A 13,367-nucleotide genomic window follows, 5' to 3' on the forward strand; every position below is an offset into this window, starting at 1 on the left:
ATGGAATTGTGCCTCTGGAGATGACAGAGCTTCTCGGCATGTGCCAGCACTGGGTTGGGAGCACTGCCATGGCACTGTTGTTTTTCACGGATCCCAGAAGCACCGAAGGGGTGAGAGGCCGCTGTCATTTTGTCCTCCCGGCCTCCAGCTCCTGTTGTCTGTCGGGAGCTGCCCGGCCGTGACTGTGCAGGGAAGAGGGCTGCACTGTTACTCTGGAGTCCCAGAGCTCTGGTGTCGGGGCACTTGGGTCTTGAGGGAAGGAGGTGCAGTGAGAGGGATGGCAGGCAGCCTCCCCAGTATTTCAGACCTTTCCTTTTTCTTACAGGAACACCTCTCTCAGCTCAGTCCAGAATGGCTCTTCCCCCGAGTCCCCTGGCTATGGAATATGTTAATGACTTTGATTTGATGAAGTTTGAAATAAAACGGGAACCCTCCGAGGGCCGACCTGGACTCCCCACAGCCTCCCTGGGCTCCACACCTTACAGCTCAGTGCCCCCCTCACCCACCTTCAGTGAGCCAGGCATGGTGGGCAGCAGCGAGGGCCCCAGGCCAGGCCTGGAGGAGCTGTATTGGTTGGCCACCCTGCAGCAGCAGCTAGGGGCCGATGAGGTTCTGGGGCTAAGTCCTGACGAGGCTGTGGAGCTGCTACAGAATCAGGGCCCAGTCCCTGTAGAAGGGGCCCGTGGCTACTATTCAGGGAGCCCAGGAGAGACAGGAACCCAGCACGCCCAGGTGAGTGACCCAGGTTGGTCTGAGGGGAGGAAGACCTGGGGAAGGTGACCAGCTCTTAAGAGAGGGAGAATTCCTGGAGAGGGTTGTGGACTGGAAAGAGACAGAGCTAGGTCCTTGAGAAAACCACATCGATTTTTCAAAATGGTAGGAAATAGTTGAATTATGGGGAACAGAGAGAAGACAAGGAGGAAGCCAAGAGTTGTGGTTCACGCCTTTAATCCCAGTACTCAGGAGGCAGACTCAGGCAGATTTCTGTGAATTAGAAGCCTGCCTGGTCTAATTAGTGTGTTCCGGGCCAGCCACCGGCTACACAGCGAGACCCCGTCAAAAAACAAAACAAAAGATTAGAAGGGGCCTCAAAGGGGAAAGAGCTTAGAATTTAAGAGCGTTGTGGGGGATGAGCGATTATGTGTAGCAAATAGATAAAGGATGTGTGGAACCTGGCTGGGTAAAGGCTGTGGTTGAAGTTGGCTTTTTCAAGGCTCCGTGTTTTCCCCAGCGCCTAACCTTCTCAGAACGGATTGGGACTCATCCTATTAATTATAGACACAGATGGGGGTGTTGAGGGCATTACGATGTAATCCAAATCCTTGAGGGTCACTGGGTTGTGGTGTTCAGGACAGGGAAACGTGTGGTCTGTGGCAAGGGCAGGATCTGTCTGGGCGCGGGTCCCCTGGACACTGCGGACAGTTGAAGGGTACGCAGTGTCCAGAGGCACGATTGGTTCGCCAGAGCAGGGGGGCGGAGCTCACACTGCGACACTCGGGGAAGGACCACGAGGGTGTGTGTGTGTGTGTGTGTGTGTGTGTGTGTGTGTGTGTGTGTAGCCCTGGGGTCCAGGACGTGTCGGGACTCCTTGGGGTGGGGTCTGTAGGAAGAGCGAGCGTGCAGCAGGTGAAGGTGGGAGCCCGGCGGGCTTTCCCAAGGTCTCTCCGGCTGGCGTGGGGACCCGGGTAGGACCCGCACCGATCTGGTCCCTGCATTCTTCCTCCGCAGCTGCCGGAGAGATTTTCGGACGCGGCGTTGGTCTCGATGTCTGTGCGCGAGCTGAACCGGCAACTGCGGGGCTGCGGGCGCGACGAGGCTCTGCGGCTGAAGCAGAGGCGCCGCACGCTCAAGAACCGCGGCTACGCGCAGGCCTGTCGCTCCAAGCGGCTGCAGCAGCGGCGCGGGCTGGAGGCCGAGCGCGCCCGCTTGGCCGCCCAGCTGGACGCACTGCGGGCCGAGGTGGCCCGCCTGGCTCGTGAGCGCGACCTCTACAAGGCCCGCTGTGACCGGCTGTCCTCCAGCGGCCCCGGGTCCGACGACCATGCGCACCTCTTCCTCTGAGCCTCTAGGGCAGGGGGTGTGGCGGTTTGGAGGTGTCTGGGTAGGTGGCACTCTATAGACAGGAGAGTATGCCACTCACCAAATCGCTACCTGTGGTCCTGAGTGTCTATACAAATATCCCCAAACTTCTGACCCCCGTGGCATGCCTGAGGTTAGATGCTCATCCTTTGCTGGAGATGAGTCCCCGTCCCTTTTGCAGGCCATGACTCCTCGTGATTAGGGCACTGAATTCTGCAGGGGCTAGTGCCTGTACCAAGGGTGGAGGTGTGGAGGATGGGTGGGTGGGTGGCATGCTCAATAGGAGGAGAGGGAGGGGTGCAGTGCCGCCCTTCAGTCTAGTTCTTAATTCAAGGTTTTCAGCGTGTAGTGTGCATCGATGCTGTAATTAACAATGAAGCTGCATTTTCACTGAAATTTGGGACTCCCCATTTTAGGACTACTGAATTTTCAAGATTTCAGTTCCTCCAAAGAGAGTAGTAGGTTAACTCAAGATGCTTTTCCCTGCTCAACCCAGTGGCCTTTAGAATCCAAAGCAGCAGACAAACACTCTGGATGGGAGCCTGGAGACCTGGGCACTAGTCTCAAATGGTGTCACAGGCCATGTGTCTGTCACCTTAAGCAAAGCAATTTCCGTTGGATTCCAATGACTTCATCTAACTTTTATTTGAATTGGATGGCTTCTGACATTGTTTTCGTTTTGGCATCCACCACAGTGAGCAAGTCTAAACGGTCTAGACACCCAAGAGGCCCCAAGATGACTGTACCCGAAGGACATCCTGTTCTGCCCCAGCCTCCAGGCTGTAGCCTAGGCGGTAGACACCGCAGCATGGCTTCTCCAGGAGCGTTCACTTGCGCTGGCCCTCTGTGGCTCCCTCTAGGCTGCCTTAGCCTTCAAACGGCAGAGGGTGCCCCTGCTGCTACCTCTTGCCACTCAGAGCTGAAGTGAGACCTCACAGGGTAACCAGAAGCTGAGAGAGTGTGTGAATTAAACCTGACGTCCAGGAAAAATTCAGGTTATTGGTTAAACGTTCTTGCAATTTAAAATAGAGTTAATTCTCTACCACTGCTTCAGGCTACTGTCTTGTGTGTCTGCTGTGAGAATGAAACCAATAAGAGAGGTGGAGGGGGGGGAGAGGTTTTTTCCTGGGGGGGGGGGGCATCTGCTGTAGCTCAGTGGTAGACTGTTTGCCTAATTTGTGCAGAGAGATGGACCCGTTATGGAGCGGAGCAGTGCACATCTCGGTTCTAGAGGGCCAATGAAGGTGGATTGGAGGGGGTGGGGAATGGTCCAGATGGAGCCTCCCTCACCACCACCACCACCACCACCACCACCGCCACCACCACCACCACCGCCACCACCACCACCAAAGCCCAGGAGCAGCAGTGGCCCTAGCTAGGCCTGTCTGTGGCTGTCCTCCCGGCCTCACTGTTGCCATGGCAACCCAGCCCTCCAGTTCAGCCACATATGGGGAGGGCCTTTGGGCAGAGCAGAGGCTCTGAGCTGGGAGTGTCCACCTCATCAGCCGCTGTCATCTGTCCTCCGAGGGCCGTAATAAACGGGAGAAGCAGTCCTGTGTGGGGGAAGCGGCTCCCATATGTCTTTCTTCCTTTCTGCCCCCACTACCCACCCCCTGACCAGCTGTCTCTTCTCTTCCCATCACATTTCTTGTTCCCTCTGTCCTCTCCTCTAGCCTAGCTCATCCTTAGTCTCTGCAAGAGGCTCCAAGCGGAGTCCTTTCCTGCAGCCCCTGCCCGGTCCGCTGCCCGGTCCGCTGCCCGGTTCGCTGCCCGGTCCGCTGCCCGGTCCGCTGCCCGGTCCGCTGCCCGGTCCGCTGCCTTGCCTCCCCTCAGACCAGCAGCCTTCCTCTCTGGCGTGGGTTCCTCTCTGTGAGGACTCAGCATCTTTTACATCTGTTGTTGCAGGGAGAGGCTGGGGCAGAGGGAGCCCACCTAGGATCTGAGCTCTTCTTACTCTGCGTTCCCTTTTTCCTTTTTTCTATGTAGCCCAGGCTGGCCTCAAACTGGGTTTACCTTTTCTTTTCTTTCCTGAGACAGGATTCTACTGTGTAGCCCTGGCTGGCCTGGAACTCACTTTGTAGACCCAGCTGGACTTGAACTCATGGTGATCCACCTGCCTCTGACTCGTATGCCAGGTGCTGGGATTAAAGGCGTGTGCCGCTCCCCTTGGCCATGCTTTCACTATCTGAGTGCCGGGCACGTGGCACATGGCACGTGGCACATCTCCTGCCTTCCCCTTACTCTGAATTTCATTTGTGGCCTGTTGGGGGAGTTCCTGACCTGTTTTGTCCTTTGGAGCCTCAGACACGTCAGAAAAACAGAGAAATAGTGCTCTGACTCGCTATCACATACAGTGTTCTGTCTACATGCCAGAAGAGGGCACCAGATCTCATTACGGATGGTTGTGAGCCACCATGTGGTTGCTGGGGATTGAACTCAGGACCCCTGGAAGAGCAGCCAGTGCTCTTAACCTCGGAGCCACGTCTCCAGCCCTGACTCGCTATCACAATACACATATTTAAAGGAGCCGAGTGTGACAAGTGTGCCGTGTGTTGAAGAACAGTCCACATTGCTGTTGCCGATGTCACCAGCACGAGTACTCGGCTGGATTTCCAGAAACCTCAGGCTACACTCACGGAGGGCTGTGTCTGTGTGGTGCATGAACACTCAGCAGGAAAGCCAGGCCTCGCAGACCTCAGATGTCCTCTCTGTGCTCGTAACTCATTTGCAGACCTGCTGCACCCCTTCGCCCCCCACCACCCCTCCCTGGCCTGCCCTGCAGCTGTGTGGGGGCTGGGGTTCAGCCCCTGGGGTACTCAGCGGGGCCTCTGTGGAGACAGCTCTAAGAAAGCATTAGCCTGCCCTCCTGACAGCCTCTCATTACCCTTCCCCATCTCCTGCAATTAACACCCATGGTGTTTAGACCCCCTGGGCTTGGAAGGTGAGGGTAGGGGCTCCTTAGGTCCCACCGGCACACAGTTGGGGGGCCGCAGAGACAACAGCCTGCTTGGGGAGCTCTGGCTCAGATTTGGAAAGAGACAGGGCCCCATTTTCTCTGGTATATGTGGGAGTGATGGGCTCTCCAACAGGCAACTGAGGCATGATGGGTAGAGGCTGGAGTACTGGGGGCAGTTCCCTTTATTAACACTCATAAAGCCACAATCACTGAAGGAAGTTATTGGGGGTTCACAGAGTTGAGGGGCATGAGGCTTGAAGAGATGGGAGCAGGGCCCACCACTCACTTCCAGGACTCACAGGGCACCACTGGTCCAAGAGGCAGAGACACTGGTCACTGGAGTCACAAGGGTCAGCACAGGCACCTGAGAGGAGGAGGAAGATGGCCACAGACATTGCACCAGCCACGGCACCGAGACAAGTCATTCAGAAGCTCCACTTGGAACCCCCTTTGCGCCCACCCTTCGGTTCCCCAGAACTCACTGAAAGACCGAGGGAGTGTCCGTTTGTCGAGAGGCAGTCATCACGGGCTAGGGCTGGGGGTCACAGCCGGTGTAGAGGGTCTGGGAGCTCCTGGACTGATACCCTGGCTGGCGTAGTACTCCACCACCTGCCGTGGCACCTCCGCCAGGACACACTTGGCTAGTGCAGAGGGGGCAGCCTGGGGAGGGAAGGAGATTGGTTAGGGGTAGGAGACCGGGGGCAGCTGGGTCAAACGAGCGACCGGTGGGGCTCCGGTGGGGCTCGCTGGATTCTAGTGATCTTCGAAGGACGTCAGGAAGATGAGAAAGATTTGGGGGGCATGAATCGTTGAGGAGCCCTTTCCCTGGCAGAGAGGACCAAATACTCACATCCTTGAAGTCCCTGAAGGGCACAAACTGGACGATGTCACGGGCTGCAGGAACCCCTTTTGGGCAACGCAGAGGACCGTCATCTCCATCCAGTAGCCGCATGTCAGAGAAGTCAGCGTTGCCCACACCCACGATAATGATGGACATGGGCAGGCGGGAGGCTCGCACGATGGCTGTCCGGGTCTCAGCCATGTCACTCACCACACCATCAGTGAGTACCAGCAGTACTGAGTACTTCTGAGGGCAAGCAGAGGGAGAACATGGGTCGATTCTGTACGAAAGGGCGCTGACACTCTTTCCAAACCCAGGTCCTGACCCTGGCACCATCAGAGGACACCCAGGGCAGCACCTGGTTGTCTGTTTTGCTTCCTCACCGTGGCTTGGCCAGTGCTCTGTTCCCGCTGGGCTGGCTCGGCCACACGGTTGATGATGGGGGCCACGTTGGTAGGGCCATAGAGCTGGATCTGAGGCAAGCAACGGCGGTAGGAGGCTATGACCCCCGAGATCTCTGCAGGCAAAGCAAAGAGAGGGAGCTGGTGGAAGTCAGCAGGGCACGCTCCAGACACAGCAGCATGGTCATTTCTGTTTTAGGCCTGATGGCTCCTTGCTCCTCATTAAGCAGAGAGAGTCAGATGGCCCTGGGGTTGGGAGAAGTAAGTGGGCACGATGCTGGGTCATAAGACTTGGGCTCTTCCCAAGGGAAGACAGGCCTTGGATGGGAGGAAGGGATGGGTCAGGGAGCTGAGTGCATGGGAGTGGAGTCTGCGGTCTTGAGATTACAGGCATCTACGGTGGTTCAGGTTGGTGGGAACGCAAGCTTACCTTCACATTCAGGATTTTCTGGGTCGAAGTTGATGGCAAAGTCATGGGACACCTGTAAGCGAGGCGAGGCTGTGAAGGGTATCTCTTTTCTGTCCTCCCCCCTACTCCCCCCCCCCCCCCCCCGCCCCTGACATCTTCCTGACTCTTGTTACCCAGCCTACCTCAAAGTTTGGGGGGATTCGAGCTCCGAAGCCAAAAGCTGGAAACCGCTTATCACTAGAGAGAGGAAAAAGCTGTGGCGCTCCTGGGTAAGGCCTCCCTCCCTGCCCCACGCCCTGCCCCCTACCTGTCATAGTCCTGGCAGATGCCTCCCACTGTGCGCAGGGCCTGCAGGTAGTGATTGGGCTGTCGGGGGCTGAGGCAGTGCAGGGATTGGCTGCTCCTTGGGTCCCCATTGGAGGCAGTGAAGTCGATGGCCACCTGGGTGAAGGTGGGAAGGGGTCATGCTGCAGCCGTGAGAACCAACAGACAGGCTAGGCCAGAGTTAGAATATGTTAAAAGGACCAAGGTGGATCTAGGGGAACCCTTAGGTAGCCTCATAGTTGAGTAGGGTGTTGGATTCAAGGTACACGAGATGCCCAATTAAGGGCAGTGGGACTCCGGCTTCCTTCAGTTAGCATGGATTTAGCCCCTCTCTCTTTCTTATGCTATCTCTCCGACAGGGGTGGGGTGGGGGCGTGATATGGGGGAGGGCTTTACCGTGAAGCTGATCTGGCAGCCGCCCATGATGTAATCCAGGAAGGTATGCACTTTTTCCACCTGGGAGAGGGGCAGGGGTAATGAGGTAGGGAGATGGTCCTTTCAGGTGGAGGAGGCTTTGGCAAGGCTCCATGGAAAAAGTGGGGATAGTGGGGAGACTAGAGTTTTAAAGGTTACAGCTGAGGATGGGATGGAACGGAACAAGGGTTCACAGCTCCCAGAGCAAGTCTTTAAAGCAAGGGAAGGACGGACAGACAGACAGACAGACAGACACACACTGAATAAATAAATAAATAAACAAATAAATAAGCAAATAAATAAACAAATAAAAATAATAAATAAATAAATAAATAACAGAGGAACAGCTGGAGAGGATGGCTTGGTGGGTAAGGGTCCTTGTTGCCAAGGCTGAAGACCTGGGTCTGATCCCTAGGACCCATAAAATAGAAGGAAAGGACTGATTCCCAAAGTTGTCCTTTGACCTCCACATGCACTCTACGGCACTGATGCGTCCACACAAGCACATCACGCCCCCCCCAATAAATAAATATACATTTTTTAAAATTAAAAAGCAAGGAAGGGCATGGATCTGAGATTGTGTAGGGCAGGGGCAGAGGATGCTTGAGTTGTGAACTGTGACTTACCGTGCACTGGGCCAGCACGACCGTCCCTGAGCTCTTGTAATTCTTCTTCTTGTCCCGGTATTTGGGGTTGATACAATCCCACTGCATCTAGACCCACCCCACAACACAAAGAAGTCCATCAAGTAGACCTTCTTGCCTCTTCCCACCGACGGACGCTTCCAGGGTAAGACCCTCATGACCCTGTCCTTCTGCCAAGCCTGGGCATTTTCCACCCTCTCTGTCTCCTAGAGTGATGTGTTCAATGACCAACCACCCCTGTCAGGATTTCCCCAGGGGTTCTGGGGTCTTCAGCACCTCCTGCCCAGGTTTTGCTGTCCCGTCCTGCATTTCCTGGAACGTGCTGGTGAACTCGCCGATGAAGTCATGCTTCCCACTGGAGTCATAGTCATATACCAGGAACTGAAGGGAGACGGAAGGGGTGGGGCCAGGGTTAGGGATGTTCTGTAGCAGCTCCAAAGGTGTCTGACTTAGGGTGGTTGGGGACCTCACAGTGTCTAGGCCCAAACACAAGTCCTTAACCTACCCAGAATCCACCTGCTAAACATCACTCTTTAGCTCAGTCTCTAGCAGGAAGTTTGGCCTCAGATAAAGGCTCCTCTGTGGGAACTTAACACTGAGCTGTGAGCTGTTATTTATCCCACAGAGATGTGTGCTTGTCACAGGAGGGAGAGGAAAGAGGCTTACAGTATCCCGGGGAAGGTCTCAGACAGCAGACTGGCTGCTCCCTTATTTCCCTGGGGCTTTACCTTGAGAGGCCGGTGGATGTCACAGCTGCACAGAGAGTGTAAGGACAGGCGGAAGGGTTCCCAGCTGGGGTTCAGGTTGTTTTTCACCACCTTGGAGAGGCAGGGGGGACCTTGTCACTTCCTGTCTGCGTTTCTTAACTAAAATCTGCCCACTGCCATCCCATAGCCCTGTGTACCGACCTCCGTTCTCCAGACCAACTGGTCACTCTGGTCTCCATTGGTCTTATAGATCTCCATGAAAGGGTCAGACTTGCTGAACAGATCCTGGAGAGGCAGGGGAAGGGCTCATGAGTCTGATGAGCTCTGTGAGGAGGACGGGGAAGGAGTAACACTGGGAAGAGAATTGGCCTGGGACCCTGGAGTCTGTCTGTGGTGGGATGCCTGTGGCTCTCTAACGGGGCACGGATGCCTGGACTCTGAGGTTCCAACCTTGTTGTCCAGCTTATGGGCTCTGAAGGTAAGCTGCACGTAGTCGTTGGTACCCGACACCTCCTCAGCTACAATCTGTAAGAGAGGACACAGTGTTAAGAATTCTCTCCCCACCAGAAGGGCTGCCATATATGATTCCCATCAATGAAGGTGGTCATTGGCACAGTGTCACGGTGGGTATCCGCATGGGGACATGGGCCCAACGGTGGGGACCGTGACTTGGCCTACCGTGATTGTAGACTTGCCCGCGGTCTTCCCATTCTTCAGCAGTAATGGCTTAGTGACCTTGGTTTGGGACACAATCTAGAGACAGGGGTGGAGGGAGTCTGGCTGTAATGAATACATCTGCCCTGGCCAAGGGTGCGAGGGCGGGAGATAAATGCCCACAGAGTGTCCGTAAGGTTGGCCCTTTGATTGGGCGAGGGTGGATTCAATTTCTACAGCAGCCTAGGAGAGAGGTGCTGGGAGGGGGAGTGTAGCTCAGTGGTTCAATCCCCAGCACCAAATGCAACAACAACAACAACAACAACAACAACAACAGTAATAACAGAAGGAGCACTATGAGAATAACCTGCTCCTCACTTGAGATGGGAAAAGTGGGTTAAGTGTCTTGTCCCAGGGTGCACATCCCATGGATGGTGGGGAGGGCCCCCATGGATGGTGGGGAGGGCCCCGGACTCAGAACTAGCTTCAGGGCTCTTTGCTCTTAGTTCGGCTTCTGGGGGCAGAAGCTGATGGTGATGTAGAGAATGTAGAGACTGGAATGCAGACCTGGCCCAAGGTACACTCTGTAGAGCCGAGGAAGGTGTCGCTGCTGGGGCTGGTGGCTCCGTCCTCAGCATCGAACACGTGAAATTGCAAAGGCTGCTTCTCTTCAAAAAAGTACTCAACGGCCAGCACCCGGGAGAAGACGGGGTTTGAACAGGAGCGAAGCACCTCCGTGCGCTCCACCTGCAGCAGGAGGGACAGGACCCTCTGGGACCCAAGGCTCCCTGGCCCTGCCCCGCACTTCCCCTGCCACGTGGGCTCTCCTTGGGTTCTTTTGTCCCCATCAACTAGCTCCTTTCTTTCTTAGCTGACTTTTGAATTTGGGGTACTGCTGGACCACTAGACTTCAGCCCTCTGGGGCTCTGCAAGCCTCTGACTAAAACAGTTTGGGTTTGATAATGATGGCATGCTTACGTTCAAGGTTATCCACATGGCTAGAGACGGTCCTTTGGAATCCTCACACACCCCCATGAGGCTTCCAGTGCCCACTCACCCTCCTTCTTTCTTGGGTTTAGCCAAGGTTAGTAGAGGGGAACCCCCACCAAGCTGCGCTCACCTCCACCCACTGCTCATCAGAGCAGAGCTTGAGCAGCACACAGGGATGCGGCTTTGTGAGTGTGTCTCGGTCCAGGAGGCCATGGCAGGATACCCGCAGCTCCACTCGAGAGGCCCCCAGGGTCATGGCTGGGGGCTCGGGCACCCATCCCATCTCAGGGTCCGACATGGCACTGTGGGGACAGAACAGACCGCCTGGACAAGGAGAGGAGGAGTTTGTCTCTTGGGGGTCCTGGACCTACCTGAGGTCCTGGGGTCCTCAGGGCAGCCCACCCCACCCCCCTGCCCTCTGTTTGACTTCCCTGAAGTTCTGAGCAGCAAAGATCAGGAGTCCAGAGCCCCGTGGCTTCTGTCACCCTGCCAGCCTAAGAGTCATGGATGGGGCTGGAGAAGGCTGGAGGGTTGGGATAGAAGTGGGTTCCTGGCAGTCTTGGCTCCCCGGCCATCGATTGATTTATGCTTACTGCTGTCTCAGCACCTTCTGCTGTTTCCCGACTGGTGTACCAGGCAGGGCTCTACTCAGTCTTGGCACTAGAGAACTGAAGTGGGGCAAGGGGGTGGGGCGGAGGGCGGAGAGGACCCAGAGGGCCCTGGAGGTCTGAAGAGGGTGGGCCTTAGGGAAGAAGTCTGCAGTGGACCGGAGGAGACAGGTTGGCAGCGGGAGGCACTGTGCCAAACTGGCCTCATCGTCTTAGTGTCCCCCACTTACTGTATGGTTGGGTGATGGGGAAGGAGGGGTGGTGGGCTTGGGGAGTGAGAGTCAGGACGAGGGCTCTGTGCTGAGCTGCCCGGGCGCCTGACAAGACTGCAGCCCTCCCCACCTCCCCTGTTCTCACACTTCTTGGCAACACAGGCACTGTCTCTTAGCGACAGGGTTTTGGGGGAGCCATGGCCCCCACCATGCTGCCCGTGGGATGCATGCGCATCGCCCTCCCCCAGCGGAGTCACCAAGCCTCAGGCAGCAGCAGACAGGGGTACGCTGGCCCCAGTTCATGGCTGGTCAGCCCATCTATCTGTGCCTGTCCCGATCTCAGGGTGAAGCTCTCTGATCCATGCTTCCTGAGTGAGTGTCCACCGGTGTGCCTGAGTGCCCCACCTTCTGTCTGTCCCCCTCTGTCCTGTGTCCATCTCCAGGAGGGTGTGACAGTCTCGTATCTCTGTCAGAACCGGGACCATTCCCTGGCTGGATACCAGCCTCCCGATGATATATCTTTTTAGATATGGGAGGGAGGGTCTGGGCTTGGGGTTCTCTCTGCCTTCCAGCCACAAGTCTCTCAGTTAATGTGGATGCCTTGAGGTAGGCAGGGGCATGTGGTGGAGAGGGGATCAGGTAGGGCTTGGCTGGTGACTTCTCTAAGAGCTGGAGGAGATGAGAGCCATGGAGTCTGGGCCAGGGAAGGCAGGACTCAGGCTGGATTAGGGAGGAAGGGTGGGCTCACCTGGGCTCTTAGTCGGGGATCTCTTCTCTCCAGCTCTCCGGCCCTGCCCCGGACTTCCTCGCTGCTCCAGCCGCTGGCGCCAGCTCCGGCTCCGGCTCTGCTGCTATTTATGGGGCCAGGATGGGGAGGAGGGGGGCCGCAGCACCAGCTCCCCCCCTTGCACAGACTGATTGGGAGGGAGAAAAGGGGAGGGGCAGGGACACTGGCTGGGAGGGAGCCACAGAACTAGGGGAGGAGGGCGGGCTGGGGGCAGGCCTGAAGCAGGACCCCCACAGACACAGTGACACACATCTCCTTCACATCACACCCACACCCAGCATCACAGAGACACACACATTGCAGTGGTACATGCACACACACACAGAGGAAGGATGGCAACACAATGCACCCACGACTCACAGGCTCACACATATCTTGACACGCACAGGCGCCAGTACATAAACTCACAGTGACACCATGACAGTTATAGCCCCAGCGATGCACAGCGGGAAACACACTCTCTTAGCACTTTCAACAGTATTATACTTGTTAAGGATATTTGTAGCTACATATAAAAGAACACTGGGCTGTACTTGTGACATACACACAGACACCTACTCTCACTAACCTGGATACAACAGAATGTTGATATCCACACGCTCCTTAAAAAACCCACCATGTACCACGCTGAACCTCATGGAAATGACATCTCGTTCCCGAGTTACCCTTTCTTAGGGAAATACGGAATGTGCACATGATTGCATTACACAGACTTTCATTCTAGTCATACAGCTCTGGAGGGCAGGGCTGCATGCTGAGTGCATTTGCTGAAAGACTGACTCCCAAGGCATCTTCCTAGGGCCACAATGTACCCAATGTTCCCCCCCTCCCAGATTCAACCCTTATGGCTGCATCCTTGTGGGAGGGGCTGGACCAGGCACAAAGCTTAAGGAAACAGGAGTCATTCTCAGTGAGATCAGGGGAAGCAAGCAGTTTCTGGACTGCTACTAGCCATGTGGAGAGACATTTGGGCGTGGTGAGTGGAGGAGTACTCAAACGCACTCACAGGGAAACTTCAATCTCTATCCTTTAAGCTGCTCATTTATTAAGGTAGAAACCATTTATGCACTACCTCCTGAGCGCTAGAGATTGCGACAGGCACTGGGGCTAGTCAGGTAGTTAAGACATAGCTCCTGCTCCCCAGGAGGCAGACGCACATGAAACAGAGGGACCTCCAAGGAGAGGTTAAGACAATATGAAATGCAGTTAAGTATGACACACAAAATTATGCTCAGGGTGAAAAGGAGGCATAAGGAGGGAAGGAAGGTTCAATCTGGATGAGTGGGGAAGGCATCCAGAAGGATGCTGGAGGAAGAGGCACAGAGGAGTCCCTGAATTTCA

General features: G+C 55.7%; 2 protein-coding genes across 3 annotated transcripts; one reads left to right on the forward strand and one right to left on the reverse strand.

Annotated features, from left to right (window-relative positions):
* The first annotated feature begins 351 nt into the window (after positions 1-351).
* On the forward strand, positions 352-2,061 carry Nrl (neural retina leucine zipper). 2 transcript variants are annotated; one of them, XM_059274419.1, is made up of 2 exons: positions 352-732; positions 1,729-2,061. In XM_059274419.1, exons 1-2 carry the CDS (start codon positions 352-354, stop codon positions 2,059-2,061), a joined length of 714 nt encoding a protein of 237 aa, XP_059130402.1. The 2 variants fall into 2 exon arrangements, with proteins under 2 accessions (XP_059130402.1, XP_059130403.1); XM_059274420.1 differs by having other exon boundaries at positions 352-415; positions 1,727-2,061.
* A 3,158-nt stretch (positions 2,062-5,219) lies between these two features.
* On the reverse strand, positions 5,220-12,077 carry Cpne6 (copine 6). Its single transcript, XM_059274421.1, has 17 exons — positions 11,988-12,077; positions 10,550-10,743; positions 9,997-10,176; positions 9,454-9,528; positions 9,226-9,300; positions 8,977-9,060; positions 8,797-8,886; positions 8,345-8,449; positions 8,051-8,137; positions 7,407-7,466; positions 6,994-7,127; positions 6,869-6,923; positions 6,708-6,759; positions 6,260-6,393; positions 5,886-6,122; positions 5,518-5,695; positions 5,220-5,399 (listed from the first exon to the last, which is right to left on the reverse strand). Exons 2-16 carry the CDS (start codon positions 10,715-10,717, stop codon positions 5,558-5,560), a joined length of 1,674 nt encoding a protein of 557 aa, XP_059130404.1. The 5' UTR covers positions 10,718-10,743; positions 11,988-12,077; the 3' UTR covers positions 5,220-5,399; positions 5,518-5,557.
* Between the last annotated feature and the right edge of the window lie 1,290 nt (positions 12,078-13,367).

Source organism: Peromyscus eremicus, chromosome 9, assembly GCF_949786415.1.
Source record: "Peromyscus eremicus chromosome 9, PerEre_H2_v1, whole genome shotgun sequence".
In the NCBI taxonomy this organism is placed as follows: domain Eukaryota; kingdom Metazoa; phylum Chordata; class Mammalia; order Rodentia; family Cricetidae; genus Peromyscus; species Peromyscus eremicus.